Here is a 15,042-nt window from a genome sequence, read left to right as displayed (position 1 = left end):
GGAGGGCGGGTTGGGGCCTCATTCCTCTCACGGCTTTCCCTCAGCTTCTGCTCCCCCGAAGGGTTGCTGGCTCCGGCGGCGCCTTTGCCGGGCCGTGATCCCTCCCTCCGGGGTTTAGCCGCCGCTGGTTTGACAGGGCACGGGAGGGGGCGGCTATGCCCTTCCCGGTGCTTCTCGCCCCCCCTCGCAGGGCAGCGGCAGGGTTCTGGGTTTTGGTAGCTGGGAGGTTCCGGGTGAAGCCGGCACCAGCGATCGTGCCGGAATCTTGAGCCTTGAAAATCAGGGGGGAGGAGCGGGCATCGCAGGGGATTTAACTGAGATCGCATAGCCCAGTCTGTCGGCGAAGTGGTGAGCGTGGAAGTTGCGGTGTGCGTGCTTTAAAATCCACTTCAGAAGTGTTCGCTCCTGGGGACAAAGTAGAGCACGGACAGGAGAGTCCTCCCATGGAAGCGCAGGATAGGAGGCCTGAGACTGCACATCAGGGTTGCCAAAACCGAGTGTTTAGAAAGTATTTGAATGACCATAGTTTGAATTCCTTAGTTTCATTGCCAAACTCATAATTTTCCTGTGTGGGGGCACAACATTTCCTAGTTTTTGAACTTTCTGCCTGTGGCAATGCTCCCTAAAGCACGTTCTGGGCGTTACACGGGATGTTTGTTCCCTGGAACTGATCGAAAACTGTTGCTTTCCCCTACAGCAGTTACTTTTCAGTGGAGCTCCAACTTTCTCTTACTTTGGTTTAACTTACTAAATGTGGAGTATTTTTACTTGGTGTGTCAGATACAAGAGATAAATTAAACCTGCAAGGTGCAGGTACAAACCAGACAAAAGGTGATTATTTGTATGTGTAAAATTTAGCTGGAGAACTTTTTATCTCAAGGGTTTGTGGATGCAGAAGGTTCAGGGGAAAACTGGTTGACTTTACAGAAGATCTCCCATTAAGACAAGCCAGATATTGTCTGTGAGAAAGGAAATCCAGGCTGCTGGGGGTTATGAGAGCACACAGGAGAAGGACATGCGCTTGTGGTGGTGGTTCCTGGTTATCATAGGATAATGCATAGGATGTGACTTAAATGGACGTTTAGTTGAGTCTGGTTGTGGGTATTTGTGGGTAGAGGGTTGTTTTGGGGGTTTTGTTTGATTTTTAGGGGAGTGCTAGATGATAGCTGTAGGATGGGTGGATTTCCCTACTAGGGAGGACACCAGAACTAAGGTTTTGCACTGTTTGAGTAGCATTATCAAACCACAGAGTTTTACAAGCCCTGTTCCTTTCCATGCTTGTTGCTTGAGTTTTAATTCCTTATAGAGAGAGTGGTTTTGGGGATAGGTTTTTTGAGTTCCTGGGCTCTGGTTCCCCATTTGGAACTTCTGATCCTCCTGTTACTTCAAAGTTATCATTTCATTGCTGAGGCTTTCCAGGTTGTCTTTTTTGAAGGAAAAGGCCAAAGAGTTGAGAAGAGTGTCCAGTCTCTCTGAACGGAGCCGCTACTTCTCATTTTATGAAGACTTTTGTAAGGGTGAGAGAACCTCCGTGAGTTTTTCTCTCATCTGCAAGGATTGAACATGGAAACAATACTCTGCTTCAGAAAGGTGTCGTTTTAATTCAAGTAATTGCAGAGGGAAGACTTTGAAAGCATGATAATTGGTCTGCTTTCTTTGTAAGGTTTGGGGTTTTTTTGGGCTTACTGTACCTTCCTAATTCAAAATAGTTACCTTTCATGCTGTGCTCGTAGCTCACAATGAGTGGAACAACAATCTAGCTCTAATTATATGAAGTAAATTTAAGAATGGATTTTTAAATCCTATTATTGTCGATACTTAGTTATAGCTTTAATGCCTACTTCAAAAACTGCGTATGAGCAGACCTGAAAAATGGATAGGGCAGCAAGGAACAAGCTCTGGTATTGGGATTTTGTAGAAAGTGGAGGAAACGATTGTTGGTACTGGTTTGGTTTGGTTTGGTTTTCCCTTTGTAACACCCAGAAAACACAAGTGGAGATAAACGTACCCACATGAGGCAAAATTTTGCATCACAATAAACTGGTCAAAGTTTTGGAGACTTGGCTTAGGTGGAGCTTGGTGTTGATATGAGACCCTGAAGCCCCCTCTCTAATAGGGTAAACTGGTGCCACTCTTCGTGTTGTATTTGTGTCCTGAGGGCTTCCTTTGCTGTCTGAAGGGCCAGAAGCTTCCCTGTCACTTCATAAGAAAATAAACTGCGGGTACCCTTGCTTCCTGCAAACTGATGCCTATTACAGAAAAGTAAATTCTCTGGGTGATGCTACTTTTCCCTCAGGTTATAGAAGGCAGCAAGGTGGAGTGAAGTGTGGGAATGCACGAGTGCTCTCTAATTAGATGGTGATGTTTTGTATTTCAGGGCAAATGACCCAGCTTTGTGAACTGATCAATAAAAGTGGAGAGCTGCTAGCAAAAAATCTTTCCCATCTGGACACAGTGCTTGGTGCCCTGGATGTGCAGGAACACTCGTTAGGCGTTCTTGCTGTCTTGTAAGTGTTGCTTTCTTTGAATTAATTATCTTAGTGTTAAAACTGCAGGCAACACGTTGAATTGTCAACCAAATGTTTTTCTTTTGGACTTAAATGTTTTCTGTCTGCATTTCTTAGAATGGTGCTTTGTTTCCTTTGGTGATAGACGTTTTATGAATAAAAATACCAAGGCAAATTTGCATTTGCAAAAGCAAAAAAAAAAAATCTCTGGAGCTTGTAAATGCCATTACTGTCAGATACAGCCTTAAGGAAAACAAACCCCAATATTACCATCTATTTCTCTTGGTTATAAGTATTTTTCCATACATGTTCAGTAAAAATGTATAAAACTAACTTTTAAAACTTGAGTGACCGGGCAATGAGTGCACTGAACTGTGAGCATGAAGCACCACACTTTTTTTGCCAGTAAAGCATGAGTTCTTCTTGTAGTTTCTGGGTATTTGTCTCTAGAGAGCACTGAGGCTCTTGCTGCAGTCTGTAGTTTAAGATAATACTTGAACTGCCGTGGCAATGCTGAGGTAAGGTAAAGATATTTGGCCCTGAAGCTCAAACTGTTGTTTCCAGCTGTACCTAACAGCAGGTGAAACACCTCCATATTCCACTATTATTTGAAAGTTCTCTTTTAAATGAAAGATCAGAATTCTCATACTTGTTCTGCTGCCCTTTTGAAACAAAATGTAATACACAGAGATGATGCACTTAATGTTACAGTTCACTGGAATTTACTAAAATTTACTACAAGCAGGGTACGTGTACTGCTTTAGCAGAAGAATTGTATCGTGGGGTACTTGAAAACAGTCCTTAAAACAAGTGGAGGAAGGAACACAACTGTTTGTAAGGGAAAGCGCTCCTAACAAGATGCACAGCTAATATTTAGTTGAGAAATCTTGAGGACATTCAAGCAGGAGGTGGCTGTAGGATAGGCAAAAACATCCAGAGAAGCTGTGTGGCTGAGTTTCACAATTCATCATCCTTAGCTGCTGTTTCTGTTATGACTGTAACTCTTGTACCAAATAAAATATCTTCGTTTGCCATGGTTTATTCTAAATTGTGGTTTGCACTAGACTGAGAATGGGGGCGTGCACAGAAAGTGTATTTTTGAATGTTGTGCAGCTCCTGGGGAAACCGTATGCCATCTGTCATAAATGCTTTGGGTTTGCTTGCAAGCATCTCCATCTCTCTGCTGCAGAGACTCAGTGATGAAGATGAAGCGTTTTTATTCATCTCCAGATGTGAAGTGTTTAACTTTGTTGTTGTTGTTTTTACTTCAGGTTTGTGAAGTTTTCTATGCCCAGCATCCCTGACTTCGAAACGTTATTCTCACAGGTGCAGCTTTTTATCAGCACTTGTAATGGGGAACACATTAGATATGCAACAGACACTTGTAAGTTAAGCTTAATTGCAGACTTAATATATTTTTTTAATACTTCACTTTTACTGATGCTTTTTTTTCACTGCTTTTCTTTTTCCTCCTGTATTTAGTTGCTGGCCTGTGCCACCAGTTAACAAACGCCCTTGTGGAGAGAAAACAGGTGAGCAAGTATCATCTAATACAATTAAGCTACCTGCATATCCAAGCTCTTACAGGGGATTTTACCACGCTCTCACTCCCTTCATAAAGATTGGCCACTGACTTCAGCTGAAGTATTTTTGTGCAGCTTCTTTCTTCTAAAGTTTACTGAACCGAGACTGAGATTTTTAAGATTTCCTTAAGGAAAACCTAAGAAAGAGAACTTTTAGGAGAGAAAGTTACCTAAAAATGTGTTCTCACTCACAAACTAGGAAATCTGTAGCACCAGGAATGTTCTTTACACAACATGTGCATGAGTAGGAGAGAGCTGCAAAAATTATTAGCACTGGTGAGTGAGTGATACTGGTTTCAATGTTGCTCTCACCAGTTGTTATATTATGTTCTTAATTAAATACCTTAAAATGTAAAGGAAAGTTGATTAAGAAATATTTGACCAATGTTTGTGTTGCTAAGATGTTGACTTTTTCAGGCCATTTTGGTGAAACGTAGCCTGAAATAAAGTCTGGTCTAAGTGGAGTGAAGTGAGAGCGTTGCCTTTGTTATTTGGTGGGAGTTTTAGATGGCATCATGGAGTCAAGAAGGGTTTTATCCATACAAATTACTGTATTCCTGATGAGGTTGGCTTTGTGGAGCAGAATTGATGACTTTATTTAGTTTATAAGGAGAAGCTGTATAGGCAAGGTTAATTTTATTTTCTGAGAGACTCCAGTACCCTACAAAAAGGGAGCCTCAAGTTAACTATTACTTAATGGAACCTGTCAATTAGTGTTATTTTTCATTTGTAAGTGTCAACATAAGATCCAATGTGCTGCCATCTATGAGAAATTGTCTGAAAGAGATGTAATTTCTGACAGCCCCTGCGAGGAATTAGCATTCTCAGACAAGCCATAGACAAGATGCAGATGAACACAAACCAGCTGACCTCAATACACGCAGATCTCTGCCAGGTAAGTGGGGCATAAGGGCTTTTTGTGAGAGTAAAAGCTTATAAAGTACCTATAACCCGTTGAGGAAATGCACATTCACATATTGTAGTGTAAAAATGGCTTTTAACTGGTTGGGGTTTTTTTCTAGTAATAAATAATATGATAAATTGAAATTAAGTCTGCTTTTATTTTAGATGTTCAGTGCACGTCCCTAGATCTTTGGTTTTGTTGGTGACTTCTGAAGGTCCTTTGACATCCCTTGTCTTTGAGCTTAAAGTCACACACAGCTTCTCTTAGGCAGTATAAATGTAATATCCAGCTACTGTTTGCTCAGCTTTGACAAAAGCCATGTTTGTCTCGGTGTCTTTGGCCTGGATTTGCACTTCTGTCTCATTCTTGGCTCCTGGGATTTAGGGCTGGACAGGAATGTTCAGTGCAGTATTTAGTGCTGCCAGCGTGGTAGTCTGGAAGGCCTGGAGTTTCAAGCAGCTTTGTCACAGTCTCATTTCTCTAGGATCCAGATAATTTATTACGGTTCCCAGTGTGTGTTAAGGGTTTTCCAAATATCATGATACAATGAATAATCTGTGTTACAGCACTGCTGATGTGGACTGCTTTTTCACTCTTGGAGGACTGATGTTTATTAAATAGTACTAAATTTATTTTCAACTTCTTCCTCATGGAAATTTGAATGCAAATGTCTAATTTATGAAAACTTGATTTATTTTCTTGTAGCTCTGTTTGTTAGCAAAATGCTTTAAACCTGCCCTCCCGTATCTAGATGTGGACATGATGGATATTTGTAAAGAGAATGGGGCATATGATGCGAAGCACTTTTTATGTTACTACTACTATGGTGGGATGATATACACTGGGCTAAAGAACTTTGAAAGAGCACTCTACTTTTATGAACAGGTAACTTTAAAGAAAATGGGAAGTCTAAAGTGTGATCAATTGAAAGGCAAAAGTAGCATGTGTCATAGCGCTGAGAGAACATCTCATCTTTAAATTGCCACCAAGAATAGCAATAAAAGCTGTGAATCTAATATAAGGTACAAGCAGTCTCCAATTATTTTCATTCTTAACCTTAGGGATATAATTCTACTAACAGATTTATGCTGCTGTTCGTCATTCACACAGGTTTTGCTTTAGCACGTGTGTTCATCATAGTAATACTTTAAAAATTAGTGTTCACTGTCAGCTCTTCTATGAAAGGTACAGCCTGCATGGTGCCCCTTAGTGAATAAAGTGAAGGAAGAAGCAAGCCGCCTTCAGAGGTGTTTTATTTTAAGAAGATCTCTTACAGCCAAGTAACTGTTGCACCACAAAACTATGCTACTCAAAGGTTGATGTTAAATTTATCTCACTATAAATATTTTTCAGATGCCTGCTTATTACTGCTGGCATAGAAACAGTTCACAGGCTGCCATTCAGAATTGTGTGTTCTTGAAGAAAAAATAGCTCAGTGGTTTTGCTAAGACCTTTGCTGATTTTATGAGGAGAGTTACACTTCTTCAAGGCTATTTTAATATTTGCTACTTTTAGCTTCTCTGTGAAAGAAGAGAAGATTGCCAAATTGGGAAAACTTCGTGTGTGTATGGGGGGGAAATGCTGTCAAACGTGCTAAATAAACTGGTGCCGCATTTTTCTTTTCTGTAAACAAAAGTGAGCTCTTGAGGAGCTGGCAGTATCATAGTAAACTAAAATCCCTTTCCCCTATTCTGCAGGCCTCTTTTAGCATACTTACTTAAATACAAGATCTGATGATGTCATAGCTTTATAAAACCTCTTCAAGGATCTGTGTAAATCCAGGTTCTACAGGAACTGTATAATCACTCCTGCTAACAAAGAACTACAGGTGATCTCTAGAACAAATTTAGATATATACCAAGGAAAGAAATTTTGATACGATCTTAACAGGGTTATTTTAAGGTAGCACGATATGTTCTGAGTAGCTTGTGTAGAATTTCCTTTTTTAGGACACTTCTGGATAATTAATTTTGACAGAAGATAGTTAAGCTTTAATAGTCAAAGGTGAATTTCATGTCATTGTGTCCTTTCTGCATGCAGCTCTAAACTGAGATTATGTTCATGCAGTAGCTACCAGGACCTACCAGTGAGTATACTAAATTTCTGTTCCATTTCTTTCTTTCTTACTTAGGCAATAACTACTCCAGCCATGGCAGTCAGTCATATTATGTTGGAATCCTATAAAAAGTATATTCTAGTTTCTTTGATACTGCTTGGCAAAGTTCAGCAGCTACCAAAATACACTTCCCAGATAGTTGGTAGATTCATTAAGGTAAGTCTTGCGGATACAGCTAAGTAATAGAACAACAAATCAGAATTTTTTTATATTATCTTTTTTCTCCCCCTCACGTGTTGGTACTATTTAACATTGCAGATCATGGGAAATAATGCACGGTGTGCCAGAGCAGAATCTTTTCCTGCCTTTCTAGTGTACAAATAGCTAAAGATTGGCAACTTCTACGTCTATTACAAACTGTATTGTTCATATTGGCATTGCAGGTTTTTAAACTCAATTTGGAAAAACTTTAAGGTTGAATGGTAGTTACCAATATTCTCTTCACTGATACTGCACACTCCTCGATAGCATTTTATGTTAGAGCTCAAACAAGACTCAGATTTCACTTGGCTTTCAGTATGCAGTGTCCTTGTAAAAACATTCACCCGTAACTCCATCTAGTCGAAGTACAAAATGCTAAATACTTTACTCCAAAACTCCAGCTTTATAAAGAATAAAAGCTTCTGAAAAAGCTGCAGGTTTGGAGTCCATAAGCATTCTGATTAGACAGTGTAGGGTGGAAGACAAAACTGCTGGTGAGAGAGTTCTGATCCTTGGCAAACACTCACTTCTAAAAGTTAGTTAATTCTCACTTAACACTGCTTGTTGGTTTGTGACCAAAATTTGAGAGTTCCAAAAATCTTCTAACTTCAGATACTAATGAGCAAGCTGAAACAATTGCCATCTTGAAGTAATTTGGGTGAACTGCTCTTCACCCTCTGATTCCCTGCTGTACTGTGATTCACTGTGGTCAAGGATGACAGTGTCTTAGAGAGTAGGACAAGTGTAATGGGCAGTGATCAGTCAATATGCTCCTTACCTCGAATTCAGCTTACTTCATGTGCTGGTCAGCTAATGGACTTTTTCCTGCTGTCCCATAACTAGAACTGTCATGCAGAGGTCTTTGAATGATTTTTACTATATCTTATATTGCAGTAATACAGATCAAGTGTAGGAGGATCTGTCGTTGCTGTAAAGCCATGTATGGGCATCATGTAATTTTTATGAGAGAGGCTTGAGCTATTTAAATTGACTTTTATGCCTGCATGGCTTCTAACGTTGAAGTAGTGAATAGATTCTGTGAGGCTGATTGAACACCGTGTTTAAGAAGGGTTCTCATTTTTCTAATTGCAGCCCCTTAGCAATGCTTACCATGAATTAGCGCAAGTTTATTCAACCAATAAACCCTCGGAGCTTCGAAATCTGGTGAACAAACACAGTGAAACATTCACAAGGGATAACAACATGGGGCTGGTTAAGCAATGCTTGTCATCTCTCTACAAAAAGAATATTCAGAGGCTAACCAAGGTAAGATGTAGGGGCTTTGTTTTGCTGAGAAATCGTGATTAGTTTTTTTCTCAAAGAAACGTATGTCTGAAATGTATTCAATTCAGAGCAAAATGATAATGTAGTAATGTCACGGAGAAATGACTGAAGCTGAGATTTGTGTCTCTGAGACAAATGAGACTAAAATGCTCTATATAGAAAACCAATTCAGTTGGCTGCTTATGCATTATTGAAAAGGTGGTTCGATATGTCTGTCTATCAGAGGGGTTTGCCCATGAGATGTTCATGCATAATCAACAAAGTTGTGAGCGCCGCTACCCAATGACCCCCATCTCTTCAGAAAATAGGAAACTTGAACTTTACGGGCTACTTCATTAGAGAACAGTGAGTGAATAGGACAGGTTTTGGAAGTGTGTGAAGTAGAAGGAAAACCAGATGTGCTCCTTCTGCTGAGAGATCAGATTAATCCTTAAAGGTAGTCAGGGGAAAGCTCTTTTTGGGCAGGCTCGAACGATGCTTGTTGCAGTAGAACTGACCTCAGGAGAAATGAGGTTCTTCACTCATCTCTTGAAGGAATTTCATGGGATGGACAGTCACCTTATTCACACAGAAAGGTGAGGGAGAGGTTGGACAAGGTCAGGACTGTGACTGGGGTAAAAAGGAATTGCAGAAATGGAGTGATGATGCCGTTAGTTTGGTCTGCACATGTGCACAGTGTAACAGATTGGTACCTTGGAGGAAGAATTGACTTCACTCTCGTGGTGCTTTTATAGGTAATAACTGTGTTCCACTTGTTTCTTCCTGTTTGACTTCAAAATAAGATTGCGTAGGCCATGAAGGATTGATAGGGAAAGTTCTTAGCTTGTAGTTTAACCATTTTAACCATTTAATACTTTCTAAATTTCAGACATTTTTAACATTGTCATTACAAGATATGGCAAGTCGAGTGCAGTTGTCAGGGCCTCAAGAAGCAGAAAAATACGTCCTCCACATGGTAAGACTCGTGACTTGGCTAAATTTAAAAAGTGATCCGATGTATGCGGTTCGATTGGCAGTGCGTGTTCTGAGTGGATGAAGAATGGGCTTTTTTCAGGGTGAAGGAAATGCTGTCAGTCTGCTGTGGTGGTTAGACTCTTCTCAAAAAATCTTAATAGATACTCTCTGCCTAAGATAAGGCATGCATCATTTGTCTTTGGGAAGCTGTTAGGAAATAAAAAGCACATAAGTTAAAGGTTAATTCCCAACAAGTCCATGTACTGTAGTTAGCGATGCCTTACATTAAACCCTCTCTCATTTCAGATAGAAGATGGTGAAATCTTTGCAAGTATTAATCAGAAAGATGGTATGGTCTGTTTCCATGATAATCCCGAAAAATATAACAATCCAGCTATGCTTCATAACATCGATCAGGAGGTAAATCTTTAAGAGTTTACTGCTTTTGGAGTTCCTACTGAAGAACCTCAGTCTGTAATCAGAGAGCTGCTGGGAGAAGCCAGCTTAGATGTAGGGATTGAGGGCCATGAATCATCATTTGACTGTTTCACAGTACCAGTATTTAAAGGGGTAAGATTGATAGTCAGTTATGTCCGTGTTATTTCCTGTTGTGTCTTCTGTACAGCTCGAGATGTTTTGGTAGAGTCACTGCTTAATGTTGGGGATAGGAAGTTCCTTGAATTGAATGGATTGGAAAAATTGTTTTTAGAGTCTTAGGCTTCAAGGATCGCTTCCACTGGCTGTCGATAACCTGCCTCTAGGCTGAGGTGGTTGACCCTCATGGCACTGGCTATCACTGGCCTTAAAATGATTGTTAGGAAGACATGGATCAAAATAAGGGAATGTAAAACTGCTCTGATACTTTTGTTTGGAGGATTAGGGATGGGAGCGTTTTGACATGAAGCTGTTGTGATGGCGAAAGTTACTGGTTCCACATAGCACAGCCGTGAACTATGTTGAAGATCATGTACAAGCTGGACAAAGTAATCAAGTTCTTATCTATTTTTAAGATGCTGAAATGTATAGAGCTTGATGAACGACTGAAAGCCATGGATCAAGAGATCACTGTGAACCCTCAGTTTGTGCAGAAGGTAATTGATTTAGTGTCTCCTGAGAGATTCAGTGCAGTATATGTTGCACTGAATGTCAGTACTTACCATGCTAATAATTACATTTTATTAATAATAATATGTAAACATTATGCTTTAAAACCAAAGGGAAGTGCATGTTATTTCATATGCACTTTATTTTCCTACCTTTTAACTTCAACAAACTGTCTGACTCAAAGGTAAACCTTCAGACCTGTTTTTTGAAAACAAATAACTCTCTCCCTTCCAGAGTATGGGCTCTCAAGAAGATGACTCAGGGACCAAACCATCCAGTTATTCCTGAAATTAATGTTGCTCACCACTCCGCTTTCAAGTAAAAGCTTATGAAAGAATCACGCCTGGAATAGGGCATTGAGGAGTTCCACGAAGAGAGCAGAGAGAACTGAGCTTTGCTTTTCACCTGGACATTCAGAAAATAAAAGAACACCCTGTCAGTACTGTATAATACCAGAAATATTCTCTGCAAAGAAAAAGGAAATCTCAAAAGAAACTTAAAAGTCTGTTGTGGATTTATTTATCTTCAGATTAACATCGTTAATGCATTAAATAATCTACCTTTTGTTTTAAAGGGTTTGAATGTTGCTGTGTTTCTGTAGCAGTCCTTTTTTTTTTCTTCTGGAAAAAAAAAAGTGTTATTCAGGGAAGAATACAAACTAGTGTTGGTTCACTTACAAGATAATTACTGGTTCATTATTCTGTATTTAAAGTTGGCTCATGTATGGTGCGGGGAGAGGGGTGGAGTTTGAGTAAGTTCTCTACGTGATAATTTGCGTATGCCCGGTGTAGCTGGCTGCTGTCTATTAAACAAAGTAAGAACTGTGCTCTTCCCGAAAGGACGAGCGTATCAACGAGTCCTTGTAAGGCAGTTTTGCTGAAAAGCAGAAACCGCTCTAGGGAATCCATACGTGACAGCTATTTCTGATTTTACGTTTCTGGTACAAAATATCTCCTAATGATGTTTACTCTTAGATTAAATTTACTAGACCTAAACAAAAGGATATCTGGAAGGCCTTGGTGTTCTGGCAGATTCTAGATAGGAAGTTGTTCACAGTAAAAGGAATTGAAATTTTTATTTCTATACAATTGGCACGAAGGTTTTCAACAGGCCAATACTTTTCTGCGGTGGAAATCACTTCAAGTGAAGGCTGTGCTATAGATCTGTTTCCAAAGAAAATAATTCTACATTGGAACACGGGAGCTCTCAAAATGCAGGATTTTATTTGGAGATAACATGCTGGAATGCTATCTGGTTTTTAATTTGCTCTTTTAAATATAAAAACTGTTGTTGGATTCTTGAAGTGCTTCAGCTTTTAAATCAATGGGCTCTTTAATTTTCTGTAGCTCTCATGTATCTGAAGATTGTCGCTGCTCAAACACCTCTGAAATGCTTCACATCAGTGCCAATCTCCTACCGTCAGGCATAAATAAACCTGTCACCAAGTCAGAGTGCGAGAAGCTCAGCATCCAGCGCTTCCTTCTTAAACGCCTGACTTGGAGCTGCTTGCTGCTGCTAACCTGCCAGCTTCTTTTCAGGAGCCCGAGCGGGAGCTGAGCATTTCTGGCTCTTGCTGTGTGAAGCTTTTATGTCTTGAGGTCACCCATAGCTGAAAATTTTCCACCTGTGCTTCCGGTGCTGAGACAGAACTGTTGGGTTTTCATTTAAAATTGGTGTTTTCATTCTAGCAGAGCCTCTGTGCCAGTGGTATCCTTTCTAATAGAAGAGAGATGTACCCAGGTTGCTCTCTAGGTGGTAAATGACATTTTTAAAGTATAAAATAGCGATTTAGTATCAAACACAGCATAGGTCCATAGTGTTAGTAACTCACCGCTGAGTACTTGTGCTTCCTATCATAGACTTCCATATTTGAAGGCAACTTTTACAGCTGATCATAAAGCAAAACCTTGGGGTTTTTTCATAACTTGCCTTACCAGTCTTGTGATTAAAGATATTTTTGAAGGTTTATTTTTTCCTTCTTACATGCTTAGGTACTTTCTGCTCTGGTCCTGTGGAAGTGTTAAATTAATCGATCAGTCGTGCTGTGGGCTCAAACGCAACGCTGGGTTCTTGGAGTTTTTACAACCGTGTGTGGCACTCACAGAAAGGCCTGCACACACCTAACCCCAGACTGCCCCCTCCACAGAAATGTGGATGGCTCGCCTTTCATTGCCGGGGCAGAATGGATGCAGGAGGCTTTCGTGAAGTTAAAGAAGAACCAGAAATGTCCATTTTGCAGTGACTGAGCTTTCTTACCACTGGTTCCTACTTGGAGCATGCGCTTCCCTGCTGAGAGCTGCAGGAATTAAAGCAAACCCATACATGCAGCTGGCAAACAGCAGCTACATTTTCTTTTCTTTTTCTTTTTTTTTTTTTGCCTAAAGTAGATAAAATAAATCCATACTACACATCAAAAGGATGGTAGCAAGAGCTATGTAATTGTTTCAAATGATATATTACACTATTTTTCTTAATCTGATTTTGAAGAGGGCAAATGGTTCCTTTTCTGATGTGCGTATTTGTGCTGTTGAAAATTCAGAATTCAGGTCCCACCTGTAGAATCAGTAGAGATAAAGCATTCACCAAAAGTGCTTCGGGGAAGGGCTTTTAAGTAACAGTTTGATAAACACATACGGTCTGGCATCTGCATGTCTTGAGATACTGTTGAAATTAAGTCAGATTTTTAATGAAGTTCCTCCTTCGAGTCTTGGAACTAACCGCATGGGCTGTGGCCAGCTGAGACGCTTTGAGAACACTTGAGCTTGCTGGTTTTAATTTGTATTTGTTGCAGGGAAGGACTTTTGATCAAACGTAAGAACACTGTGTGCTGTGCTCCTCCAGACGTAGACTCTCGGAGGTCCCGTGGCTCGTTCCTCCCATCGTGCATGTCCGCAAGACGTGCTCATGAAATACCGAGTGCATGCTTTGATATCTAACTCCTATTTCGATGCAGCTTAATCAGCAGAGATATAAAACGCAGCTCTGAAGGTAGCATTAGACGTGCAACTACACTTCGTAGCCACAGGAGGGGTCTCTAGCTCAGTTATGATTAGCAGGTATTAAAATGTTTGAAGAAGAAATGGTTAGGAGCTGTTTGTGCACAGCCACCCCTCCTGTTTGTGTGCCACTGAGGAGCCCCGGTTAGTGACTGTTAATGCTCCTGTAGCGCTGCCACTGTGCCACATGCTTTCGCGTGACTCCAGCTGCCTCTTTGGTATAAAACCTCCCTTCTCTATCCCACGGTCCAACCGCGACCCGGTGTATGTGTTGTCATAGGCGATCTGTATAACCTAGGAAATGTTTTCTGCATGGCCAAACTGGCTGAGGAGGTTAGTCCTGAGAAGTTGTTTAAATGTACTATTGGAAAATAAAGATAACAAACGAGTCGGTCTTAGTTTGTCTTAAATGAGATAGTAGGTCTTTCATATTTGGCTTTTCCTTAGCTTTTTTTTTTGGGGGGGTCTTTTGTTCTTGTTGCTTCTCAGGACCTGTGTTTCTGGCTGACTGGCGGGAGGCTGCAGTTGTCTGTGTGTGGCAGTGCCCTGTGCTCAGGAGCTGTCCAAGCTCTGCTGGTGGCTTCTCAGAGCTCTCCTGACCTGTCTCGAGTAGAAATAGTAGTTCTTTTTGTGCAAAGTGTATCTTCCTTGGCAAGTGCTGCTGCTGGCCCTTGTCCGAGATGGGCTCTGGGCTTAGCTGGACTTTGGATCAAACACATCTATTTGTATCTGATCTTTGTGTTATAGTAATAATCTGTTTCACTGACTTGTTTTCTTCAGGGGTATAATTCTTAGCCCACGCGTGGCTGCTTGGATGCAGAGGTGTGTATTGCAGTGCCATCAGTAAGAGCTGCTCTTTCTTGGGATTTAAGTACAAGTTTTGCTCGACCGAGTGATCTGTGCTGCTATCCTGGGGAAGACTCACTACTTGTGTTCAGACGTGGGTATTTAAAAGTCTAGAGATCAACTTCCATGTGAAGAGAAGGGGTGGGGGAGAATACAGTACTTTATTATTGTGAAGTCTGAAAGTAATAGTTCACGTGGAATTGGGTTTATCTTTTCGTTACAGTTTTGTAGAGATCAATGATCCTCTAATAAAACTTGATACCCTAAAGAGAAACAGGTGTAGTTGAATGGAGAGAGGATCTGAACAAGCTTGTTTAACTCCCTTAAAGTTCTAACCTGGGTGACATTCTTGATGTAACTGCTTTATAAATGGAGTGGGAAGAGTAAATACCTCATGGCAGCCTTCATCTGCCCTCATCTTAGTTTAAGGAATTAAAACCCACCATGGGGGCTGCCAGCGCTTGTACCAAATGTCTTTAGCGGAGCCGTCGGGCTTACCTTGCGGTAAACACGGCAGGCGCCCACCGTGGGGACAGGGGAGGCGACC

At 40.7% G+C, this 15,042-nt stretch overlaps 1 protein-coding gene across 1 annotated transcript; it reads left to right on the top strand.

Moving 5' to 3' along the window:
• The first annotated feature begins 2,381 nt into the window (after positions 1-2,381).
• On the top strand, positions 2,382-11,235 carry COPS3 (COP9 signalosome subunit 3). Its single transcript, XM_010187425.1, has 11 exons — positions 2,382-2,507; positions 3,779-3,891; positions 3,990-4,039; positions 4,893-4,985; positions 5,700-5,879; positions 7,126-7,266; positions 8,404-8,577; positions 9,464-9,550; positions 9,856-9,969; positions 10,560-10,640; positions 10,888-11,235. Exons 1-11 carry the CDS (start codon positions 2,383-2,385, stop codon positions 10,939-10,941), a joined length of 1,212 nt encoding a protein of 403 aa, XP_010185727.1. The 5' UTR covers position 2,382; the 3' UTR covers positions 10,942-11,235.
• The last annotated feature ends 3,807 nt before the right edge of the window (positions 11,236-15,042 follow it).

This window comes from Mesitornis unicolor, unplaced genomic scaffold (assembly GCF_000695765.1).
Source record: "Mesitornis unicolor isolate BGI_N332 unplaced genomic scaffold, ASM69576v1 scaffold25086, whole genome shotgun sequence".
Lineage (NCBI taxonomy): Eukaryota > Metazoa > Chordata > Aves > Mesitornithiformes > Mesitornithidae > Mesitornis > Mesitornis unicolor.
Note: the sequence above shows the minus strand (reverse complement) of the source record. Positions and strands in the feature narration are given on the sequence as shown.